Source organism: Mauremys mutica, chromosome 5 (assembly GCF_020497125.1).
Source record: "Mauremys mutica isolate MM-2020 ecotype Southern chromosome 5, ASM2049712v1, whole genome shotgun sequence".
Classification (NCBI taxonomy): Eukaryota; Metazoa; Chordata; order Testudines; family Geoemydidae; genus Mauremys; species Mauremys mutica.
Window position 1 is genome coordinate 116816508 of NC_059076.1, and position 26861 is coordinate 116843368.

Below are 26861 nucleotides of genomic sequence, written 5' to 3' on the forward strand. Positions count from 1 at the left end.
GCACTATAATAGTCACATTTGAAAATCTAGACAGTATCTCTTTAAGTCACCTGGATACTGGTGAAATATTACATTTTACACTTGCTATTTCATTGTAATCTTAGAAAGGGACTGTAACTCTGTACAACTAAAAGTTTGAATTGGGCTTTAAACAACAGGGCTGCAAATGTTGCAATTCAAAACAAGACTGAATTTAAGAGTTGCACACGTTAGTGGATAAATCTTCTGTTAATTTCTGGACAAGAGAGACATGCTGTGAGGAAAAATATTGTTAAGAGATGTAGGGGACAATATGACTCATAGGCCATGCTGTTGAGAACTTTGGTATTAATGGGCACATTCGGTTACCTGGATTGTTCAGAGATCTTTGTTCTGAACTCACTCTTATAACTTCACCTAAGGGAGAGTCATCAGTGTGGTAACAGGCACAACTGTGCCTTGAACGATGACCTCTGACTGATGCAACGAAACTGATGGTATAAAGTGTAAAGCAAAGGAGTGTGTGAGGAGTGGTAGTTAATGTTATGCTGTTTACTTTCTCAGTGATCATCCATCTGTGTTTGTAATGAATAAGGGAAAGAACTTTTAAAGTGCTTAGGATCCCATCAGAATTAATAAGTTTCTGCAAAGCAGTTGTCTGATAAAGCTCTTACTTAATTCTGCTTTCTTATGTGTCTTGCTCTCCTGAAATTTGAGTAAATCTGGACTAGTGGGACTGGAGAGGCAGGTCACAAACAAAAGTGAAGCATGCTGCTTTAAAACTCTAGAGCAAGCAATTTTGAGTTGAGGAACTTCCAATAGTGGTTAATATGCTTGAAAGAGAGGTTGCATGGCACACAAAGTGACATATAAACCCTGTGCAGGAGTGGCAGTTACAGTGTAAAAAGATGAGGTAGAGGGGTATTTCTGGCAGCATTTCTGTGACTTGTACTCTGGGTCTTCCACTTTTTAACCCCATAGGCATATGTATTTAGTCTCTTGCTGCAAACCTCATTCATTCACTGAGTTTTGGAATGCCTAGAGTGCCTGTTCCTGACCATCATGTGGGAATGCCCAGCTGGATCTGTTCTTTTAATTGCTTCTTGGCTACTTATCTTCTAGCCTGCCTTTAACTCAATATTTGAAGCAGGTCTAGTGGTGCAGTAAGACTGGTATGAAGGGTGGCAGCATGGTATGATGGGTGTAAAGAGCCTGCATTTCTAAAATCACCCCTTCTAATCAAAACCGAATGACACATTTTTTTCCCATTGTTCCCTTCTGGAAAATTGGCTGATCGGAACAAACCATCTTGTAGTAAGCCATAAACACAATGGGATACGTTTCCCACCAAGGAATTCCTGCACACAATTCTCACTGCCTTGAATGGGAGAAGAATGGTTAACAAGCTGTGTAATTCTCTGAAATTTACCATAGTGCACAGAAGCAGTTAACTCCAGGCCCTCCAATACAGCATGTTTGTGAGCTCTCTGTGACTTCAGATACAGGAGGTGACTGACCTCAGCAGACATTGTCCCCTGGTGCTGCAACCTTTGACAGGACACATTAATCTCCCACAGTTTGTTAGTAAACCATGCCTGGCCATGATAATGCAAAGGGAAAGAATGCTTAATAGCCACTCTATCAGCTTCAGTAGACAACAGACACTGTATGCTGATCCACTAACCAGTTGCAGCAATGACTCCCAGGATGAGGCGCTATAAAGTCCCTAATAATCTCCTGGAAATGCTCTGGAGCCAGCAGATTATTTCTAAAGCAGCTCCATTTTAACAGACCCATTCATTCCTGAGAGGAATAGAGACTATGATAATTGTCCTTAGGAACTTTTTAACCCTGTATCTGCATTCCAGAGGCAGACTCATCTGTTTAAGCTCAGTGTGATTTATTTCCTAAGTCCTATTTTCAAAAGGATTTAAGCATTTAGGAGACTAAAACCTATTGACTTTCAATTAGTGTAAACATTTAGGACAAATTTATGCAGTATCTGCATGCCACAAATTCAAGGGCCAATAAAGATGAGCTGTCATCCAGATCAGCATCCCAAAGTGATTCTTCCACCGGGGCAGGAATTTCCATGAACAATTCTGTAGCGCTTTGATTCAGGGGAGGTACGGGTCGCTCCTCTGATTATGCTCTGGTACCCATGCTGAGCGCACATTCCATTCTAGTCATCTTTGACACAGAGAACAAAATGGGTAATGTTGGGGAAATAGGAGGAACATTTAAATCCCAGACCTACCACTATCCATAAAATGGACAGATTTCACAGGCATAATCAGAAACTGAGAGGAACAGACATTTTTGTGGTATCAGTCTTGACTTGTGATTATGAGAACAGTGAAAGATGAATGCACTAGATACAAAATATTCACTGGGATGCAAGACTGTTAAGCCTGGCAGAAACTCCATCTGCAGAATGATCCTACCCTCGGTGCAGCTGTTGAGATGGCAAATATGAAACAGCAGATTGCTAACACAAGTGGTGAATGCAAAGACAAACTTAAAGGAGGGGCACCAGTTGGCAATTACTGGCAGAGACGCGGTAGGAAAAAAACCTGTCCAGCTAACTTCAAGTGGTTGTAGCAAATAACTACTAGAATATTTGTCTCAGATCTTCAAAATCCAGTGGGTACTAGAAATGATGGAGCCCTAGCAGAAGATTCCCTGTTCCTGGGCTGTCTCATAGTAACTGCTGGGCTGATCTTGGATACGATACAAATATGACCTATAATGAATCGCAGGATGATCTTCAAATAATTGCAGCTGTGTTGCGGAAAAGTATTAGTGGACCTTTATCAATAGCCATAAATTTGGAAAAGCCACAGTAGACCTATTTGTTTAAGAAAAATTTGCTAGAATGATATAAACACTCAACTGGTATGTTATGCCTGCGAACTTTTTGATAACCAGACAACTTGGTGCAACTATAGGGGTGTAACCAGGATGGGATGAGTGGGTAGCTGCCCAGGCCAGAAAGCCGTGTTGGGGGGTGAAATGACAAAAACTGGTAGGGGGGTAGAGCCTTGCAGCGGGTATAGTATTGCCACCCTTACTTCTGTGCTGCTGCTGGCGGCAGCGCCGCCTTCAGGGCTGAGCGGCCAGAGAGCAGTGATTGCTGGCTGGGCTCCCAGCTCTGAAGGCAGCACCACTGCCAGCAGCAGCACAGAACTAAGGGTGGCAATACCATGTCTGCTGCAGGACTCTACTCCCCTACCGTTTCTCCCCTCCCCCCCCCCCTTCCTCACTGGTTTTGTGCTCTGGGTGGCTCCCTTGCTCACCATGTAGGAGCAGGATTTTGTAATTGTACTATGAGAATTAATGTATGATTGGATTTCATCTTGCCAGCCACCCTTTTTGAATAGCAGAAAGGAATGAAAGACCAGAACAATCCTTATGACTGGTTATGGTCACCCTTTTGTTTTAGGATAAGTTATAATGTCTACTGTGGTTTCCTATATGTATTACAAATTAGGCACTCTAGTTAAATATACATTTCTTTGTTTTAAGGTTTAGAAAGTAAGAGACAGGATCTTGTACTGTGTCTATGTTAAGGAAATTAGAGGAACATTGAAGGCCTGAGCCCCAATGTACATTGTTTTGATTATAAGATTTAGGAAGGCTTAATTTACAATGCCTTTTCTTGCTCAACATAAAAACTGCTGTATACCTTTAACTGTAAAAGACTGTTTGTGTGAATGAGGAACTTATGCATCAGGAAAAGATAAGGTGTGAAGGCCATTGTTATAGCCAGGTGGTCAAGGAAGAAGGAGTGAAGAGACTTAAAGGACATCAGAGAATCATCAACGCACATCCATAATGAAGGGCAGATTGATGACCCTGCAGTGAAGGCTGGCACCCCTAAGGGCAATTGCTTAAATCTAAACAAAGGACAGGACGACCCTCGGAGGTGTATTGGAATGTTTACAGCAAAAGATACAGCAATTAAGAAGTAACCTGGTCACAAACTGACACAGCAAAATCCATAGACTTCAACAGAGAAGAAAGACTATAAGAACAGGGTGCTCTGCCATGAGGCTTTGGGTTCATCTTGATACACTCCAGGAGCATTGGATCGCAACCGACAGAGCCCTGCTCCCCTCTGCGAGCAATCTGGCTGGCCACTAGATTGATCCAGACTCCGGACTGGTAACTATAAACATCAACTGGCGAGACTGTGCATGGTGTGAGTGTGTGTGCGTTATTGAAAAGCATATGCTAATTGTTGTATTCTCAATAAATGCGGCATTATTGCCTTCTCCCCTATAAAGATCCCGTGTGCTTTGTATAGCATAACATCCCCACCCTGGTTATGGGCCTGCACAAAATTCTCCAAGATCATTTCATGTGGTAATGGGGGAAAAAGTGTGTGGTGTAAACCTCAAAATGTATACACAATTGTGGACTTTGCAAAGTAAGCTAATTTAAAACAAAATTGCTGTTGAAGCCTTATATTGTGGAATCCACAATATTGTGAATGAAGTAGGACCTTACCTATAATCTAGAATGTGGAAGGCATTTGTTTTTAATACACTTTGGAGCAGAAGTCTGGATGAAGCTGAGAATTTATAAAGTTTAAAGAGAAAATTAACTAAAACCTGAAATACCTGTAATATTCTGTAGGATTCTCTACGTTGTTTTAGGAGATAGCACTAACAGCATAACCCATATTTTAGGGACAGCAATGTGATTTCATGACATAATTTGCATATTCTAGAACAATCTTTTTTCCCTTTGCTTAAGGAAAGCCTACTCAAGGGCTTGTCACATTAAGATTAGACAAGTATATTCCAGTGCCTTGGATAACTGCATTAGCTGTATATTTCTGAAGAGGTTACCTTTGATTGTGGTCTGTCTTCTGTAGCAGCTTGCTTCTTGATATGGGATCTCATATTATGAAGTACTTGATATAATCGGAAACTACTCTTATCTGTATGTAGCCACAGGGAAAAGTCTTCAGGACTAAAGGAAAGTATTGTAAGTGCAGTAATAATACCTAGCTCTTATATAGCGTTTTTTCATCAGTAGATCGCCAGCCCTCACAAGCGAGCTCAGTATCATTATCCCCATTTTCAGGTTACTGTCAGCCAGCAGTCTCTCCTGAGTCCCAGGCCACTCTTTTAGTCACTAGGCTATACTTTTTCTGTACTCAAGAATAAAACTCTCTTCTGGACCTGGGTTAGGTTCTGCAGCCAATCTGCATTTCTGCAATCAGCACCCAAGGGGATCGAGGTTTCTGTTGAATGCGCTTTTAATTTTTAACATCCTCCACAGCAAATAGTAAAATAACAGGTGCAGTAAAAACATGCACATTGCAAGATTTTTGAATTAATCTGATTAAAAAATATATGTACAAATGTGACAACTTCATATCAACATTCATTTTGGTTGAATTACAAGAGAGAATATGTTTCCAAGCCGTTCCCCTTTGTCTTGAGGATTTACTTGATTGTCTGCAAGACACTGTCATTAATAATTACAGATGTATCTTAAAAAGTAAACTGATGATTCCTCAATTATTTTCTTTTCAGGACTGGTCTGGCAGCCTTATTATTGCCTCTTTAGCTGGAGCTTTTGGGTCTTCATTTCTCTATGGTTACAATCTCTCTGTAGTGAATGCACCAACAGTGGTAAGTGACTGAAAGCTTTTAAAATCTAATTCCAGTAGAGGGTGATGTTGTCCAAAAATTACACAAACTATTTGAAATACTTGTTTGTAAGACTTTTTGTATAGTGGGAGAGAAGAGAGAGATAATAACAAAAGCCTTACATAAGTTCCCTATAACTAGATTTTTGTAATCTTTTGTTTGTTTCTTTCTCCCATGAAGTCACAGTGTCGTTCAAACGTTTGTCATGAAAACTAAGTGTTCCTTTTGAGTTTTGAAATGCGTAATTTCATTTCATATGAGTTTGTTCTGTGTGGTAAAATAATTCCAGTAGCACGCTTTTAAGTACTAAGTATACACAGCTATTAATTATATACCTACTTTTGATCACATTGTTCTGTTTTTAAGAATTGTAGAGCATTCTGTTCTCACAGTCGGATAATAGAATTTGTTCTTGCTCTTCCTTCTACTGGGGCTATTCTATTGCATTTCATACTGGTACCTTGTTTATGGTCCATGTAGTGAAACTGCTATGTTGGCCATTTATCAACTGCCATTACAGCAAGTTCTGCTGATGGAATATTATGACATGATCTATAGTATTTTTTGGAATTTTATCCAAATACTATTACAAATTAAGTTTTAAATGCTTTGTTTAAAGTACACTCATCATTAATTGGTCTGTGCTCTTATTTTTTTTCTATCACAAAATAAGAATAAGGGAATAGTCAATGAAATTGAAAGTGACAAATTGTAAAGACCTTTTGTATAATTTATAATTAACCAGTGGAATTCATTGCCAGAAGAGATCGTTGACACCAGTGGTTCCTGGTCTTACTGGAATTAATGGAAGTTTTTCTGCTTAATTCAGTGGGGCCTGGTTTTTACCCCAAGAGCTTAATCAGATTCAGCGGATATGATATTTACATGTATAATGAGAATGTCCTCTGTTACTGGATAGGGTAATAAACTTAAAGAATATAAACCCTCATGCTTCACAGCATAAGCAAATCATTAACCCATAAGGTTAGGAAGAAACTTGCACCGTGGGAAAGCTTCTAGGAACTTCCTCTGAAGCAGCAAGTACTGGCCCCTGTCAGAGAGAGGACTAGATAGACCATGTCTGATCAGTTACGATCTACGGGCATGGCTAGGGTGATCAGATGTCCTGATAAAATCGTGACTGTCCCGATTTTTAGGCCCGCATCCCTACTGATGTTTGGTCGAGACGCAATTTGTCCCAATATTTCGCACTCTTGTTTTGTTTGTTTGTTTTGTTCCGCCGGCGAGACTCCGCTTTTCCTTTTTTTTTTCTCCCTCTGCTGGCAGGACTCCAGGACTTTGTTTTTTGTTTGTTTGTTTTTTCTCTCTCTCTCATCCTGCGGGACTCCGTTTTTTTTCTTTCTTTTTTTTCCCCTCTCTCTGCTGGCTGGACTCCGTGCTTTTTTTTTTTTTTTTTTCCGTGCTGTGCCGGCGGGAACTGGTTGCAAATTTTCCAATGGAAACAGAACCTCACGCTGCAGCTTTCAGGGCTCCCAGGGTCTGCTGCTCCAGGGCAGCCTGACTATGCAGACTACCCTGGGTCGGGGATAACAAGGCTTCCAGATCCCTGAGCCAGCTAGTTCCCTGTCCAGCCCCCACTGGGGTCTGGAGAGCATAATTAGTTTAGGAAACACCGTGGGTGGGATCCACAAAAGTACTTAAGGCACCTAAGTCCCTTTGGTTCCATTGTGATCCACAAAACTCACACTGAACTGTGTAGGTGTCTAAACTCACTTGGCACTTAATTTTTTTTTCTAGTTAAAAGTTCCCCCAGTACATACATTTCTGCCTCTGGGCATTCACATGCTGCCTCCCTCTAGGTGTCTGGATGCCTATTTCCTGCCTAAGGCCCAGAGCGATTCACAAACCAGGGGAAAACGCATTCAGCCACATAAGCCATGTGCAGGGCCCAGTATGGTAGTTGCCCTATTAGCACACCTACTGGATTGAGTCCCATTCAGAATCCAGCCATAGGAGGTGGTGCCCTCCTTATAAAGATATGGGAGACCTAGATTGAATTCCCCCCCCCCCCCCCACTTAGCAGAGGGGGAGACAGAATTTGAATAGGGGTCTCCCACACCTCTCAGGAGAGTGTTCTAACCACTGGGTTATGGGATATGCAGTTGTGAAGTTACTTCAGTCTCTCCTGTTGAAGCTGTTCCACTGTGGATAAATACTTGAAGAGCTGTTGGGCCAGAGAGCAGGAGAGGATTGGAATGACTGTAGTCCAGTGGTTAGGGAACCCACCTTGGAGTCAGGAGACTCAGGGTCCACTCCCCCTGCTCCAATCACTCTTTCATTAGTTATCTATAGTGCAACAGCTTCAGTAGAATAGATTGAGGGAGAATATTCCATAGTTTAGAGGTTAGAGCACTCTCTGAAGGGTGGAAGGCTCCTATTCAAAATCTTTCTTGCCCTTTGTCAGAGAAGGGGGAATTGAACTCTGGTCTCTCACAGCCTAGGTGATTGCTCTAACCACTGAGCTAAAAGTCATAAGTTGGGCACCAGCTCCTTTGTGTGGTGTGAAGCAGGCACTCAACTCATTCCAGCAAGAAACTCCTTAGAGGCCTAAGCCACCTGACTCCAGGTACCGGGTACCCATTTGTGGATCGCCAGCAGAACTGGATGGCCTTCCTGCAAGCTGGATTTCGGCGCCCATCTCTGAGAGAGTGATAGGGCTTAGCATACACCTCTGGCACTGGCACCTCCTATTAGCTAGCTTAGGCATCTCCTAGCCACCTAGCGTGCTGGCTTCTGTGCATTGCATTCTTAGATGCCTCTCTCTCTTCATTCATTGCATAGGGAACCTAGATGTGTAACTTGGCTTTGTGGATCATAGTGTTCCTGGATTTTGTAGGCATCTAAAAGTTAGGTGCCGTGCCTGACACTCAGCATTGCAACACCTACGGCCCTTCATGGGTCCCCAGTGAATGTGTCAGTGTTTCCAAAATGTTCTGAATATCTAGTTCCCAAGTTTCAGCCAGCTCTAACCGGGACTCCCTGTGGGGTCAGGTACTGCTTAGTGTGAGTAAGGGGCCCTGAATGAATTAGATGTTCTTGTTCTTGTTAATAATTAGCACCTTAGGGCTGTAGATCTTACGAGTTCTGTACATACACTTGGCAAGCTAACAAAGTGAGGTGCTGAGTCAGTAAACTTGGGTGTTTGCAGCCTGACTCTGTATACTGCTGAGCCCTTGCTGTGATGTACTGAGCACCCTCAGCTCCTGTTCATTTCAGTGAAAGTCTCATTGATGTCCAGCATGTCACAAGAGGTGCCCATCATTATGCAGGATCAGGCCCCTCATTCAGATAAAACTGAAGAAAGGAGGTACTGTATGGGGAGATAGCAGGTAATAAAAACCTGAACAATATAACTGTTGATAAAAAGTGGATACTTAGGACATTGTATCTATACAGATCATATGTCTTCTCATAACAGGAGATCTAGGGGTCATCAAATGAAATTAATAGGCAGCAGGTTTAAAACAAACAAAGGAAATATTTTTTCACACCATGCACAGTCAACCTGTGGAACCCCTTGCCAGAGGATGTTGTGAAGGCCAAGACTATGACAGGGTTTAAAAAAGAACTAGATAAGTTCATGGAGGTTATGTCCATCATTTGCTATTAGCCAGGATGGACAGAGATGGTGTCCCTAGCCTCTGCTTGCCAGAAGCTGGGAACGGGCGACAGGGGATGGATCACTTGATGATTACCTTTTCTGTTCATTCCTTCTGGGGCACCTGGCATTGGCCACTGTCGGAAGTCAGGATACTGGGCTAGGTGGACTTTTGGTCTGACCCCCCAGAATGGCTGTTCTTATGTTCTCATGGAACCATATGTGGGAAGTCAGTCCAAAGCTGATTCAAAACAACTGTCTATCAGGTCTTCCCAGGACAACCTTCAAAGAGAATATACAAATACAATTTTCTATCTCATCAAACAGGAGGACTCCCCCACCCCAGGGCAATCTTACTCATGCTAGTCTCACTCATGCTAACAAGCAGCAATACAAGTAATCCCACTGGAAATGCATCAGCCTGGCTTCCACCTTGCTGCAAGAGGGAAATAAAATGCACTCGTCATTCTGCTGGCGCAGCTGACTTCCTCCGCCATGCCGACTCAGCTGGACTGGCTGGTGCACTGGAACTGGGGCTTGCCCACTCGCTGTCATCGGAGAGGAGTAGCAGCCTAACAACAGCTGTTCTTAGTCCTGCACAATGACTATGTGGGTAATCCACACAGGACAATAAGGGATCTCCTTGGGCCCTCTTAGTCCTCTGTACATGTGCTCAGTCCTATATTTGGCTGTAGTGGGGCGATGACTCACCCGGCAACACCTTCTGCTGGTTGTCCAGGGAATTAGCTTGCCAGGCTCCGGAGCACCCTCCAGAGCACCCTCTGCATGCCAGTGTCTCGCCTTGCCGCTGGCCCCGGTGTCTCTCCCAGACCCCGGTGCCCCTTCTCTCAGGGTTCTGCCCCCTGCAGTACCCCACAGTCTCGCTGGGTCTCCCCTCCCCAGGGAACTCCCAACCCCCTATCCCCACCTCGCCTCAGTCTTGGGCTACTGCCAGTCACCGTCTAGCCCCCGCTCACTGGGGCGGACTGGAGTATAATTGCCACTCATCATCAGCAAGGAGGGTCTGGACCTGCTGCCTCTGCCTGCCCTTTGGCTGCCCCTCTGCAACTCCAGTGCCTTCTCCGGCATTTAGCAAGGCCTGCAGCCTGGGGGTTTTCGAGGCCAGAGCTCCCCAGCTCCTCTGGCTTTTCCCCAGCCCTGCTCCAGTCTAGGTACCTGGCTGAGGCTGCTTTCCCATCAGCCTTTCCCCAGCCACAGCCCTCTTCAGGGCTCTTTTTAACCTTCCGGGCAGGAGTGGGGTGACCACTCCGCTCCAGTGGCAATGACAGCACTCTCTCCAAAAAGAATTGGGAAAGTTTGAGATTAACAGTTTGGCTGGGTGTAAATCAAAGACTCGCCTTCTTCTGGACTTCTTTTCATTCAGTGCACAGATTGCGCTTTTGAGTGATGTCTCTTGGATGCCAATATAGCAGTGCTCTTTGACCTCAGTCGTAGAAGTGAAAAATCTCTGCCCTTTATTACTACACGTTGTTTGTTTTCTTCCTGCAATAAACCAGATTTGATAGTGTCATCTTATATCATTAAAGTTAGAACTGCTGTAGACATAGTTATAGATGATAACTTGGAACATCTACTCTGACACCCATCACTGTAAGATCTGGAAGGCCTGTAAAATTAATAGCTAGATCATTTACCTTCTATGAGAAAGAACTCTTCACCCTTCTGTTTGTAGCCTATTATTTTATTTAAAGTAAATTTAGTAATGTCGTATTTCAGGGAGTCCTCGGATGTCACTAATGACATTTTTCAATTGACTGCCCATTTTGGCCCTACAATGCATGTTTCACCTTGATGATGCTTCATTTGCATAAAGTTTGCTTGAAATCACTTCCTAGTTGTGTTATACTGGTATGGAGCTGGAAGGGGTCGCTTCTGATTAGCTTGTGGTATAGGGTCATTCACTGGTCATTTACTTATGTCAAGCATTTCTTAAGCCTCTGGCGTAATATGGCTAAGCTGCAATCATACAGGCCTTAGCCTGTATGCCTTGCGTTTCAGCCCTACTTACTTAGATACTGTAGGAGAGCAGGGATTTGCGGAAGATATTGTTACAGCCTAGCTAGGCATTTCCCTGAGTTCGCTTTCTCAGCGCCGGTTATTATAGGTCACGGCGCACCAGCCTCAACCAAGCATGACCGGTTGAGACCGCTATGTGGAAAGCCCCTGGCTGTGGGCCACGGGAGGCAGTCCCAGAGGGCGGGTAGCTTTTGCTTCACTATGTATGCGCTGCTGTGCTGCTAGTGAGATAAATATGAGTCTGTTTTGTATTAGCTTTCGGACTCTGAACTAGGCGGAGTTGTAGGGCGCTGGGTTCCCCGCCTCAGTGACGGCAACGCTTGGAGTCCCCGTTGCGGGTGTGTCACGGTATCCTTCATTAAAGCCAATTACTCACAGCGTTGGAGTCGGTCTCGTTCTTGCAGAGTACCTTAGGCCTTTCGAGGCCGTAACAGATACCTAATACAGAATTATCCCCCCTAACTACTGATTAATCTTATACTTCTATAATCCTACAATTTAACTCTGTTTAGCATACGATGATTATATATGACATAATATCTTAGTTAATCATAACATCACATAATAAATGAACAATAAACTAAAATCAGTGGTTACATGTTGGTTTATGCCACTTGCTTATGGTCCTGGAGCCAGGGAAAAATTCTTCATAAAGGCTCCTCCGCACAGGAAGATGGCAGCCGTTCTCTGGGAGCCGGAATGAAGTGCAGCAGAATGTGGGTGGTGGTGTTAACCCAGGGGCGGGCAAACTTTTTGGCCTGAGGGCTGCATCGGGTTTCAGAAATTGTATGGAGGGCCGGTTAGGGGAGGCTGTGCCTCCCCAAACAGCCAGGCGTGGCCCAGCCCCCGACCCCTATCCGACCCCCCCTGCTTATTGCCCCTGGAACCCCTGCCCCATCCCCCCCCCTTTGTTCTGCCCCTGACCACCCCCCAGGCCCCCGCCCCTAACTTCCCCCTGCCACCCCATCTGCCACACCATCCAACACCCCCTCCTTCCTGGCTGGCCCCCCCCCCAGGACCCCTACCCCATCCATCCTCCCTTCTCCCTGTCCCCTGACTGCCCCCGGAACCCCCACCCCTGACTGCCCCCTGCTGCCCAATCCAATACCTCCTCTCATTCCTGACTGCTCCCCTGGGGCCCCTGCTCCATCCACCCCCCTTCTCCCTGACCACCCTCGGAACCCCCGCCCCTGACTGCCCCACGCCACCCCATCCAACCCCTCCTCTCCTTCCTGACTCCCCCTCCCCCCCGCCGGGAACCCTGCCCCATCCAACCATCCCTTCTCCCTGACCGCCCCCGGAACCCCACCCCTATTCAACCCCCTGCTCCCTGCCCTCTGAAAACTTTTTTGTTAGACAAAATGATTGGAATGTTTGAGCTGAGAAAGGCGGTGCGTTTGAGTACCTTACCTGCCATATAAATCATCACTTTGAACATTCTTTACAGTTGGCTGCTCCCACCCACTCTATCATAACATTATTTAATCCATGATCAATATTTACTCATGTGGTTTTTACTTCTCTCTGAGGTGGTGGAAAATACTTTGCGCTGTGGCAAACTTAAAACTAGATCATAGGTTTAGTTGGTCTTAGTTCAGTCTCAGAGTTCTCCACTAACTTTGGTTTTACTAAGTTACATGATATTTCCAAAATTGAACAGGCCTAAACTATGGCACAAGTACAATTTCAGGTTACTTTGCATTTTATTATATACCTCCTAGTCTCTTTCCTTGCTAGTCACTGGCAAGAGCTGATCTGAATTCTTTGTTCTCAGTCTTCTGAGTTCTCAGTGACACCTTCTCCCCCATTTCCATTTACTGATGGTAACAGCTCTTGTCACACACAGGCCCCAGGACCTGTATTTTTTCAGGAAGGGTCTTTGCAATGCAAGCCAAACTATTTTCGTATCCTCAAGCATCACATTTCTTTAAAGTGATGTGATGCTTATTAACAAGTTTCACACAACTCCTCTACCCAATTGTGTGGTTTACAACTCTTCCCAGCCCCCAAATTACATCAGCAATAGCAGTCCATAAAATTCACCAACCCCACTTGTCTGGAAACAGCATATTTCAATATAGGAGCATGCCTAATCTCTCTCTCTCTTTTTTTTAACCTTTTTGTAAGGTGCTAAAACACTAGGCATATGATTCAAATAACACAAAATGCAGCTGTACTCGAATGGTACAGTAGCTGATTCCTATAGAACTAGCTTAAATGCTTGAGTGCTTATCTCTAGATAGTCCTTGCTCATTTAGCAAAGTGGTAAAGTGATTATTATTTTGACTGTGGCTACATAACACACGAAATAATAGACACTTTTGCTATTAAATGAGAAATTTCCTGCCTCATTCTACATCTCTGAACTTAATTCATAAAGCAGCTTTCAAAGTTTGACTTTAGATTAGAAGGGGAAATGTTATAACTCAGTTATACAAGTGACAAATAGATCTTGACTTTAGCATTAAGTCAAACAGATGAGGTGGACGGGGGCGGGGAGGAATTGGTGTTGCCTTATTGTTGACCAGCATGTGACCAGCAATTGCAAACTTTTGTAGCTTTTTATTTTTTCCTTAGGTTGCAATGAATTTGTTTCTCATGTCAGTTCTTTGGGGGTAGGAACTGTGATTTTTATTTTACATTTGTGCAGGGCCAAGCACAGTAGGGCCCTGATCCTGTTTGAAATCTGGGTGCTACAATAACATGAATATCAAATACTGATATTTAGCATCTCTTGGGCTATTAATGTTTTGTTAATTTTGCCATGGAACAGGATATTTAAAAAAAAGCCATGGCAAATTTTGATTCAATCCTGGATTTGTGCCTCATCTCCCATTATTAATGCAGAATGCTTTCAGTTCTATCTTGATCAGCTGGCATCTCTTGAGGTGGTGTAACCAAGGGTGAAGTAGAATATATTTTCACTCACACTGTAGAACTACAGAGGACAGAAAATCTGTTTTCCCACTGCAGGTGTATCATGAGCAGGAACAATTGGGTCTCTTCTATTTCTCTTTAGGAAGCTCAGGAAGTTAGCAGTTGGTTGTTGTCATCTTCCTCCTCCCCACATTGCGTTTCTTGGAAGGAAAATATGGTTTTCTTTGCCCCTCAGCAGGGATTCAGAATAGTAAGAAGAAGCATCACAGGTGTCTCAGGAAAAAATGGAAAGTCACAGAATTCATGACCCTCAAGTCCAAACATCCGTAGGAATTAGGGGCATGAATTGATAGGTTCATATTAATTTCAGCCTTCACTCAGTGTATAGAAGCACAACTCATATAGAGAATTCGAATGTTTATCAACAAAATATCCCTAATTCAATTGTGCAGGTTTGTTATGAAATTTCATCCTGCCTGTAAGAGCAACAGTTGACATCTGTTAATTCTGCTAAATTTAAGTGTTTATTGAGGCGGCCATTTAGGGAACTGGGGTAAAAATCTGTCTGGGGATTGGTCCTGCTTTGAGCAGGGGGTTGGACTAGATGACCTCTTGAGGTCCCTTCCAACCTTGATATTCTATGATTCCTATTATAATCCTATTTATATGTAAAAGTTCTAGCTTTGGCACTTCCATGTCTATCAGGCTAAAACTTGACGCCAGGCTTCAAGGGAGGATGATAGACTTGTCATTAAGACACTCAACAAGGTTGGAAAAGACCCAGGCTTCAGTTTCCGGCTTGGATACTGACTGCCAGTATGACCTTGGGCAATCACCTAATCTACCCTTTGCCTCATCTCCATTTTACAGAGGGGAAACTAATACCATCCTACCTCACAGGGGGAATAGAATCCACTAATGATTATGTCAGATACAATGGTGATGAGGTCCATATGAGCCTAATGAGTACGGCATTGGCCTCCTAAAACAGAGATTGTGGGTTCAAGTTCCTTTTGGGCTGAAAGTGCACTTTCTCCATCTCTTGATGTCTCCAGATCAAGTCTGGATGCCTTTGTGGGAGATACGCTTTAACCTAACAAAAGTTTTTGGGCTCAATACACAGGTAACTGGGTGACATTTAATGGCGTACATTATACAGGAGGTCAGATGAGAATGATCTAATGGTCCTTTCTGGCCTTAAACTCTATGAATACCTAGACAGATAGATGGGTTATTAGCCTACTAGTAGATTTTACTATAAAAAGTCCCTTATCAATTACACTGTTTAGGGGGCAAAAATTGACCTCTGCCGTTGCATTCCAATTTCAGACGGTCTCTCAAATAGTAGCATTTATTAAATGTCTGATCTCGATCTCTCTCTTTCCCCCACCCCCGTGTAACTAGTAAATAACACTCCCATCTGATACATAGTATCAGTTTTTCTTCCATGGAACTGTCCTTTGGCAGTGGAGAAGTTACTTTCTATCATGGGTTCTCAACCAGGGCGTTACAAACAGGTCCAAGAGTGGCTGTGACTCTCTTCTTTTCTTTATAGCTAAATGGGAGGAGGAATCTGAAAATCTTTTTCTGTTTTTTCTTGGGGTCATGGTAGGGAAAAGGTTGAGGTCCCCACTGCACTAGAGTAAAATCATTGCCATCTTTGCTTCAGAACTATCCATGGCAGAGTGGAGAGTGGATACCGGTGAGTTTGGCTGTGTCTCTGAATACATTTTAATGTCCTGGAAAGATAAAGCTGCTATTTCTTTACATGAATATATGAAGACTCTCTGTTAAAAAGCTCTAAACATTTTAGACAAAATAACATCTTTTAAAAACTGAGATATAAGAACACTTTTTTTCAGTTTAGCTTATGCCATTTTGCAAGGGGTTTAGGTTAAACAAACAAGCCGCTCTTATATAAGATAAGATTTCAGGATTGTCACTCTGTGTGTTACTTGGAAGCTGAGAATGTCTGTAGAGTCAGTGCAATGGAAACTGCCACAAATGTGGTTGAGAGCTCTTTTTGTTTAGCATATCAGCAGGTTGAATCATCACTGGGATTTGCAATCTGTTACTGTCCATTTTGACTTCATGAATTACAACTGTCTGGTATACTTCTAATATCACAATGCTCTAGCACTCTTCATTGCATAGATATTAGAAGTAACTCAATCAATCACCACCCTTGGTCTACGGCTAATTTGCATGCAATAGTTTTATTGGTTGTTTGAGAGAGACTGTACAGATGATGAATTTCTTGGTCCAGCTGCCACACCTATGCAACAACATAGGCTTTCCCTTACTAGTTCTGGCATAACAATGTCCCTATGTGGAATTTTACTGATATAACTACATTAGTTTAGCTTATACTGGTATAATTTACCATTATAATTGATGAGTGCTGAGCACCTCTGAAAATGAGGGCACTTACTTCAGCATTTAAATATACCTTTAGAGGCCTGATTTCTCACCCAAGTTTTAAAAGATTGACCTTAAAAATAATGAAAGATAGACCATTTGCAAACAAGTCCATGACCTTGAGTTCAACCTGAACTGCAAAATGTAAATTGTAACAGTAATGACTCTTTTATGTCATCGTGAGTGTACCCTAGGCCTTCACTCAGAAAATGTACTATTTCTGTGACTTTTATAGTCACTCAAAAAAACTGAGGCAGATTTTATGACAAGTTATGTATGAGTCAGGATGGAACATTAAAATGGTAAAAATGCCAGAGGGTAACTGGATTCCAGCTGTGTAGCAATTTCTTGGTGTCATTTCATAGCTTTTTTAAAAAATACATTCTTCAAGCAGTGGAAATAACACAATTAGCGTTGATGCAAAGAGATAGAAAGCATTCCTCATACATTCTTTGTGCAGGAGATTTGGCATTTAGTTAATTTTCAGGGTAGGCACTTGGGGTTATATTATGTGCTATAAGATAATAAATGGATCATCTACCCTTTGAAAATTGTAAATTTATTGCATAATTATAATTATGTTGCCTCACTGTTTTGAATATCCTTTTAATGAACCAGAAATACATTTCAGCTTTCCTTACAGCTACTGTACATTAGGGCTCATGCTGTCATTTTTTCAGATGCAGAGTCCCAAGGCGCGCTGAACTCCCAATAAATAAATACAACATACTTTCCTTCTTCACAGTCAAGTCTTTTTTTTTTTTTCATTTTTCTAATTTATTTCCATTTCATTTAATCAGATTAGCTTCCGCTGTCCCTGCGATACCTGCCCCCATGCTTTGCAACTCTCACTTACCCTCACCCTTACCGAAGCAAGATCTAGCAACCCATTATTATTCAGATATTTACAACCTTTTTCATTTGTTGTATTTGCGGCAAACCCCATTAAAGTCAATGTAAAGACATCAATGAGTTTTGGTCCAGGTTCAAAATGCACTTCTTTTTTAGATGCAACCAGCTTGGCCCTGGGAGATGCTGGGCCCCTGCTTGTGACATACCATGGTACAATCCAGACTACTGAGCGTTGTGTCCCCCCTGCTTAGCAATTATGGGTGCTTTACAATGCTTTGGTTGAAGCAGCTTCCAGTTGGGCTGCTCACAGCCTTTCAGTGTGCAAGTCATACCCTGAATGTCGGTGTGTAACTGCAGCCTGCTAATCACACCTGGATTACACTCTGGCTCTCACCAGCTTTGGCTATACTTCAAGGTGACCCCAACACCCCCCCAATAATATGCTACAACTTGCCACCCCAAATGTAGTTTTCCAGACACTTCAATTTAAACACACTGGATTAGATAAAACAATAAAACAAGTTTATTAACTACCAAGAGAGAGATTTTAAGTGACTACAAGTAATGCATCATAACTTTTTAAAAATGGTTACAAGAAAAATAAAGGTAAAACACAACTGGTGCCTAACTTAACAGCCTATGTTAAATTCAAAGCAAAATGTTCTCACCATATGCTTTCAGCAGTCTTACTGACTAATCTTCTTAGGTCAGGACCTCTTCTCCAGTCTAATGGCTGCTGACTTTGTCCCTTTATGTGCAGTGAATCAATGGGCGGGGGAGTATCTCGAGGTGTTTGTCCCTTCTTTTGATAGTTTCAGTTCCCCTCTTGAAAAACCTTTCCAACTGAGAACCAAGAACCAAAGAGTCTATGTGGAACGATATTCCCTGATGTTTTTTTTCACCTATTTGAACTTCCATTGTCTTCTCTTCCTGCTGTTCACTGCTTAAATGCAAATTAAACAGAGCATACATTCCTTTGTTTAGGACAGGGCAGTTTGCCAGCTTCTGTTTGGGCAGGGTTTGGAACATGTGTTAATATCACCATACAAGGGAATCTTACAACTTCACACACAATGTTGCTACACATATTTTACCAGGACAATACGGACCAGAAACTTAAGAGTTTTCAAATGATACCTTACAAAGGCATACCTTGTACAAAAAGTATTACAATAGTGTGTAGGATATGGACATGGGTACATTCTGTTACACCAAAAGATCTTTTTGACTCCACTGGGACTTACAAGTGCTCAGTCCTTCTCAGGAGCAGGCCTAGGATACATGAAACAACCTCTTTACCCCTGAAATCAGTTGATGTTGCTGAATAGCTTGCTTGAATAGGAAGGACTAGATGCCATTTTTGTACATTAAAAATTATCACTTGAGCTGGTCTGAAGAACTTTGATACAACCATTTTCAGTCAGAAAACATAGTTCCATCAAAGTTGAAATACTTTGTGGAATCATATTGATTCCACAAAAACTTCATTTTGGATACTAAAGTTGGGGAGTGGGGGAAAAGAGTTCTGACAATGTTGAGAAGTCCCACGTTGACATTTTTCAGAATAACATATTTTGATTTTTTTTCTGAAGTTTTAAAATTGTATATTATATACTTATGCTACATTATATAATATAAAAATTATAATAAAATTGTTTCTATTATGAAATATAAACATTTCTAAAATTCTAATCAAATGTTTCAGTTGAGCAGAATCAAGTTTTCTTTCATGGAGAATTTTGAAATTTCAGAGTTTAATTTCAAATTGGAATGAAAATAAATTTTGAAGTTTTGAAATTCTTCTCAAAATGGAATTTCTGTTCTCAGCACAGCTCCAATTATCACACCTTAACACCTGACATAATTTTTATATATTACTACCATGTGTCAAATTTAAATCTCCTTTCATTCATCTTTTATTTTTTGTAACAGCTGTTTGGCGAAGACAATAACACTGTCCTTTTGTAAATTTTCAAATATTTCCTTTTGTTTTTCACCCCATTTTGGGGTGTGTTGGTAGTGAGGAGAATGGTGGTGATGAATTTGTCATGCTTGTTTTTCTAAGAAACTGAATAGCAAAAAGATAGAACGGTGAAAGGGGGATGACTCCTGTTGATAAGGCAAACTAAAAATCAGTAATTGAGAAATACTGAAAAGTGTTTCATGTACTGTTTGTGCATGTGCACATGCCAATAAAAAGCATCAGTATAAAATATTCTCATAATCATCAGTTACAGAATTTGAGGGGGGATTAAAACAGAAATCATTCCTGTTTCACCCTTCTGCTTTTGAAGTTCCATTTTGTGAGCCAAGGCAAGCAAGGCATCATCTTCTGTTGGCATCTCATTTCTTGTTTTTCCTCTTGAGTTTCTCTTCCTCCCCAATCTCCCACCCCCATCTCTCTCTCTACAAGTGACATCTTTTCTTCTTTCTGCCTTTGTTGCCCTTTTTCTTCTCTTCCTTTCCCTTGGAGTTTTTCTATTTTAAAATGGTTTTCAGTAGAGACCTATGGAATATTCAGAAAAACTACTTGTTCCTAATATAAGGATACTACAATACAATATTAACAGCATTTTACTATGAATTTAGATTGTAACCTCTCTGAGGCAGGGACCATTTTTGTTGTTATATATTTGTATAGTGCCTGGCACAATGGGCTGTAGCTGCTACTGCAATATAGATAATAATGATACCCCTTTTGACCCAAATGGATAGCCATCATTTGGGGTCTTGTAGGTTGTTCCACTTAGGAGGAGAAATTGGTGGTGCAATTAAATTCTTTGATGCAATTTTGCTTATTCATTAAGAATGTAGAAAGTCTTGTTTCTCTGGCTGTAGTAGGAACCAAATAGCAGGAGATAATTTCTGTGTCTGGTGTTCCACGCTTGCCTTTCCTGCCAGTGCTCCATACCCCAAAATCTTTTTCTTTTAATTTTCTCTCACAACCACATCCCAGCTTTCTGTTACTGTGGCTTCACTTTCTATCTCTGCTCTGTCTCAATCTCTGGTGCCTGGGTCAGCATCGACTCAAGCTTTTTCATGTGCCTGTGTGTTGAGTGGTACTGCTGTTGGTTCAGCCACTTCTTCACAATGGCTTCTTAATGTTTATCCTGAATGTACGGCAGCAGCTACACCCAACTCATAACAATGTATAACTCAACCTATAACACTAATGATTGAATTTACATATTTTTAATTTATTCCAAATCATTCAACATTAGGGCGAAAACAATTAAAGATGGATGTCACAGATGTCTATTCAAGAAGCTTCTATACAGCAAGCTACTATTTTGCCATTGTTTAAATCATGATTGATTATGTTAGTGTCCTTACTCATCAAGTAAGCTGCTTTCACACATACCATTATTGTCTCTTTACTTTCAGTATATCAAGAGGTTTTACAATGAAAGTTGGGAAAGAAGATACGGCCGCGTAATAGACGAAGGAACTATTACGCTCCTCTGGTCTATAACGGTGTCTATTTTCTCCATTGGTGGACTGGTGGGTGCAATAATTACCACACCAATTGTGAAGTTCTTTGGCCGGTAGGTACATTACAAAGCTCTGAATTTGGCATCTTATTTACCCTTTTTATAGCATCAATAAAAATATTTTCTAACATAATGAATTTCCTTCTCAGTTTAAAGACCTTCAAATTAGGAAAACTGCATTGGATAGCTTCTAAATGTTATATGATCTGGTGGTGCTGCCCCACAGGAGACAAGGAAAAGCTTACCATTGTTATTGTTTATAACTCCAAATTTGTAGCATTCACCAGAGGTGGTAGTTGAACCAAGGGGCTGTCTCTTTTGGAGTAGTATGCACAGTTTGAGTTTCGTAGGGCCATTGTTCAGGGTTGTACCTGGGTAAACACTGACCAGGTGTAACATGTATTCCTAAATTCCATGGCTACTGTAAAGCAGAATACTTGCATTGGCAGATTTCTGCTTTACTGTGCAGCCCACACCGCAGTCATACCAAGGGGTGGCTTCAGGTCTGAAGTTAGCCGCAAAAAGAAGTGGGGAGTTTGGGAAACTGTGAAGGAGGCAGTAAAATCTTAAATGAGAGGATTTGGGTGGTGTCCTTGCACCAAAGTATTTTTCTCATATTCTAGAGGGGTTTTAAGGGTTAAAAAGTAACTTTAGAATATCTTTTTAAAAGAGAGTCTCCTGAGTATTTCTTTAAATTCTTTAAGATGACTCACAGAATGACTTGCTACTAGCAAATTAGGTTCTGCTAAATGTCACCACAGACATAGACGTGTATAAAAACATCATCCGCCCCCCCCCCAATCATTCTGCTTCCTCTAGTCTTTTAGTCTTTATTTTCCTACTTTCTTACCTCCTTCTTCTTGATTCTAACTTTCCCCCTTGTCTTACTCTACCCCCTACTCCCCTACAATCCAATTTCCACTTACTGCAAATCTTCTGTCTCCTGTACTTCCCTTTTCTACACCCAAGCCATATCTCTCCTTTTTCTTCCCCATTTTTGACCTTACACAGTATGTTCTGCAGTTATTCCTACATTCACAGTGCAAATATCTATTCTCTAGCCTTCCAAATTCTTTTTCCACTGTTTCCCTTCCCCACCTCCAGTAATTCACCAATTCTGTGCCTTCCCTCCCATCAGTTCACCAATATTTATATTTATATGATCTTTCCTCTCAATTTAATTACTCAGTTCTCAGCCTCCTCCCCAACTCATCAATTCACACCCTTCCCAAATTCTCCATCTCACAATCAAAAACTTCTTTCAAAAGGTGTCAGTGAATGTTCTGCAATATATTTTAAAAAATGTCAAACATGAGAGCTCACCACAGCAAGTCTCTTACATTTTTTGCTGAGAAGTGGAGAGGCATTTTTGTGATTAACAAGTGTGCAGGTTGCTAAGGTTTATTGAAATGCTGTGGCGAGTAAACAGGCAGTTGCACAGATGCCATTTTGATAGAAGCAGATCACATTCCTAGGCTATGGGGTTAAACTTCCAAGGTTTTGTCACTCTGTCCATAAAATATGAGAATTCAAGTAATGCAAATAGATGTCTCTGCCATGCAGCTACTGTATGAGCACAGAATAAGGATTTGTGGATGGAAGGAACCGTGCCTTCAACAGCCGTTGAAGGATCAAGACTGCCCATCAAGAATGAGTTTTCAGGAATACTATTCACACTGCAGTCCTTTTGGATACTTAATATTCATGATAGGTACGGAAACTTGTCTTAGTATTCAACTGTAGTACCAAAAAACGGCACCAAAACAGTGATAAAGCAATAAAAAGCCCTTTCTGCATAGTACAGTGTGCATGCAGGCTGCTGGATGGTGTGAATAGTGAAACTCACTTTAATTTACGCTGACTTAGAACAATGAGACAGAGGGGACCAACATATTGTCCAGAAATAATGTTCTTATTTTAAAATACAGCACTCAACATTTATTTATTTGTTGCTGGACTAAAGATTACATTTCTCAGAAGTAGAGTAAACTTTTCAAAAACATCTGAATGACTTAGAAGCCTAAGTCCCATTTATTGGGCTCCTAAGTGCCTTGGGTAAAAGTGATCATGAAATGATAGAGTTCCTGATTCTAAGGAATTGTGGGAGGGAAAACAGCAGAATAAAGATAATGGATCTCAAGGAGGCAGACTTTAGCAAACTCAGGGAGTTGGTAGATAAAATCCCATAGGAAGCAAACCTAAGGGGAAAAACAGTTTGAGAGACTTGACAGTTTTTCAGAGACATTATTAAGGGCACAAGAGCAAATGATCTTACTGCATAGGAAAGGTAGGAAGTATTGCAAGAGACCACCCTAACTTACCTAGAAGAATGATCTTCAAAAAAGAGATCTACAAAAAGTGTAAAATAGATCAAATTACGAAGGATGAATATAAAAAAAACCCACAAGCATATAGGGAAAAAATTAGGTCAAGGCACAAGATGAGATTAAACTAGCTAAAGACATAAAGGCTAACAAGAAAACGTTCTACAAATACATTAGAAGCAAGAGGAAGACCAAGGAGAGGGTAGACCCCTTAATGAGGAGGGAAAGATAACAACAGAAAATGTGGAAATGGCGGAAGTGCTAAATGCCTTTTTTGTTTCAATTTGCACCAAAAAGGTTTGTAGCGATCGGACGTCTAACATAGTGAATGCCAGTGAAAATGAGGTAGGCTCTGACGCTAAAATAGGGAAAGAACAAGTTAAAAATTATTTAGACAAGTTAGATGTCTTCAAGTCGGCAGGGCCTGATGAAATATATCCTAGAATGCTCAAGGAGCTGACTGAGGAGATATCTGAACCATTAGTGATTATCTTCAAAAAGTCATGAAAGACTAGAGAGATTCCAGAGGACTGGAAGAGGGCAGATATACAGCATATCTATAAAAAGGGAAATAAGAACAAGCCGGGGAATTACAGACTAGTCAGCTTAACTTCCGTACCCAGAAAAATAATGGAGCAAATAATCAAGCAATCAGTTTGCAAACACCTAGAAGATAATAAGGTGATAAGTAGCAATCAACATGGATTTGTCAAGAACAAATCAGTCAAACCAACATACTAGCTTTCTTTGACAGGGTAACAAGCCATGTGGATGGGGGAAGTGGTAGATGTGATATATCTTGACTTTAGAAAGGCTTTTGATACCTCCTCAGAAGTAAACTAGGAAAATATAGCCTAGATGGAGCTGCCATAAGGGGGGTGCATAACTGATTGGAAAACCATTCCCAGACAGTAATTACAAATGGTTCAGAGTCAAGCTGGAAGGACATATTGAATGAGTTCCCATGGGGATTGGTCCTGGGTTTGGTTCCCTTCAATAGCTTCATAAATGATTTAGATAATGTCCTAGAAAGTACACTTATAAAGTTTGTGGAGAAGACCAAGCTGGGAGGGATTGTAAGTGCTTTCAAAATTACTTGGGCAAACTGGAGAAATGGTCTGAAGTAAACAGGTTGAAATTCAATAAGAACAACTGCAAAGTACTCCACTTAGGAAGGAACAATCAATTGTGCCCATACAAAATAAGAAATGAATGCCTAAGCAGGAGTACTGCAGAAAGGAATCTGGGGTTATAGTGGATCACAAGCTAGAGGTGAGTCAACAGTGTACCATTGTTTCAAAAAAAGCTTATATCATTGAGAACATAAAAATGGCCATACTGGGTCAGGCCAATAGTATGTCTAGCCCAGTATCCTCTGTTCCAACAGTGGCCAATGCCCAGGTGCTTCAGAGGGAATGAACAGACCAGGCAACCATGGTGTAATCCATCCCCTGTTGTCCACTCCCAACTTCTGGCAACCAGAGGCTAGGGACACTTGGAGCATGGGATTGCATCCCTAACCATCTTGGCTAATGGCCATTGATGGACCTGTCCTTCATGAACTTATCTAGTTCTCTCAGAGCCGGGGTCAATGGACTTGGCTTGTGAGACTTAGGTTGCAGGGCTAAAAATAGCAGTGTAGGCATTTGGGCACTAAGCCTCTCGCTGGGTTTCAGAAACTGGGCTCCAGCCCGAGCCAGAACTTCTGCACTGCTATTTTTAGTCCCTTAGCCTGAACTCTGCGAGCATGAGTCACTTGCCCTGGGCTCTGTGACTTGGCACCGTAGGTTTTCCTTTGCAGTGTAGACATACCCTGAAACCCTTTCAATTAATCACTATCCTAAGGGTTGGTGAGCCCTGCCAATCCATTTCTTATGTATCTATCTTCAAGAAAAAGAAGCCATTTGCAGCCTTTTTACTTTGAGACAGTAGGTGATGGAGACATCCAGTCAGGTGGTAGTGATTATCTCAGCTTTGGGAGGGCTTTTATATTTAATCCTTCAGCAAGGAACAATCATTGCAGAATTAATCTCGGTGGAGCTATTGATTTCATATTTTTAACATTCTTGTTACACATGCGTGGCAAAATCTGACCTTGTAACCACAGGGAAGTAAGTGAAGCAAAGAATCAAAAGATCCAGGAAATTCTTCATGCTGCCACTTCTATAGGCTGAGAGAAATCATGGTGTTTTGATTCACAGCTCAAAAGATATGGAAAGAGAGTGCATGGGCAGCAAAGAATAATATGGATAAAACTATATTTAAATGATAAAGATATATGGCTTTTGTTGTGCTAGAGGAGAGGCAGAGAGAGTGGGGTTTTTTTCAGACTTGGTTTTGGAAATGTGGAAAAGTAGTTTCTTTCATTTTAACTACTAGTAAGTTATTTCATCCAGTGAGAGTGAATTTGGAAAAATAGATGGAATTGGGTAGCTGTCCATGAGGTCACTTTCCTTTTATATACCTGTAATATCATGAATTAGGGACAAATTTTGCTTTCAGTTACAACATTGTAAATCTGGTGACATCCAGGGAGTTTTTCAAGATTTCCATTCTGTAATAAAGAATTGAGTTTGGCCATATTGCATACCAGTACATACTGAGGTTTTCCAAACACTGATTTGTTGAAAACTTGGTAGAACCTTGCATGGTATTTACAATCTTTTTCAACCTATTGAAATTTGAAGTACGGTATATCCTATTTCTTTTACAATTCGAAAAAGTTACGCTGCTACATATGTCCAGCTATCCAGAACATGCTAATCTTAAGTATATCTTGTCTTGCTCTTGGGAAGCATAAGAAAGCAAATCTTCATGCCTTTGAGATTTGGACCTTTATTTTGTGACAGTGGTTATATTTATTCTACAGCAGATATCTTTAGGTGCAGTTTTTTGTAAACTCTTTCTGTAATGCTTAACATGTGTGAACCTGTGTTTGTTAAGCACTGTGTTTTTATTGATCTGCAATTTTATATACAGTTTAGCTATTTTAATAAATGTATGTTATGTGCAATTTTAATATATATATTTTTTCCTTTCAGAAAACATACCTTGCTGATCAATAATGTATTTGCAGTTGTGGCTGCGTTGTTGATGGCTCTCTGTCAGTTAGCAGGATCATTTGAAATGCTCTTATTGGGCCGCATTGTGATGGGTATTGATGCAGGTAAGCTTTACGTTACGCTGTACATACACTTACAGTTTATACTGGGCATCCTCCGCCACCCTTACACTGAGAAGTGATTTCTATGCATAATCCCACTGAATTCAATAGAAACAATCAGTATGGATAAGGATGGCAGAATCTGATCCTTAATGAAGAAACATAAATGGATATTAACCATGACAGCAAATTCCCCTTTGTACAGAATGTCTGTCTTCGCAAAACAGAAACCCTTTGGGTAGAAGAACATGGGCTGTCTATTAAAGCTGCTTACTATTTTGCGTTTTGGTGTTGCTAGATGCCAGATCGATATGAATAAAATAAGCCTGAAGGCATAGAACATGGCTATCCATTTGTAATGTTTTCCAGCTCTTAAAATACCATGTGGAACCACCACTTCCATCAAAATAATTTAGCAGGTTATCTTGTTTGTAAGAA

The 26861-nt window shown here is 41.3% G+C and overlaps 1 protein-coding gene across 3 annotated transcripts in view; it reads left to right on the top strand.

Annotated features, from left to right (window-relative positions):
* Positions 1-26861, top strand: part of SLC2A9 (solute carrier family 2 member 9) — a 239006-nt gene that overhangs the window by 75523 nt on the left and 136622 nt on the right. For all 3 annotated transcript variants that reach the window (XM_045019458.1, XM_045019456.1, XM_045019457.1), the window contains 3 exons: positions 5526-5624; positions 20830-20990; positions 26302-26426. In XM_045019458.1, the coding sequence (XP_044875393.1) occupies positions 5526-5624; positions 20830-20990; positions 26302-26426 (385 nt within the window). The remainder of the gene's footprint in view (positions 1-5525; positions 5625-20829; positions 20991-26301; positions 26427-26861) is intronic.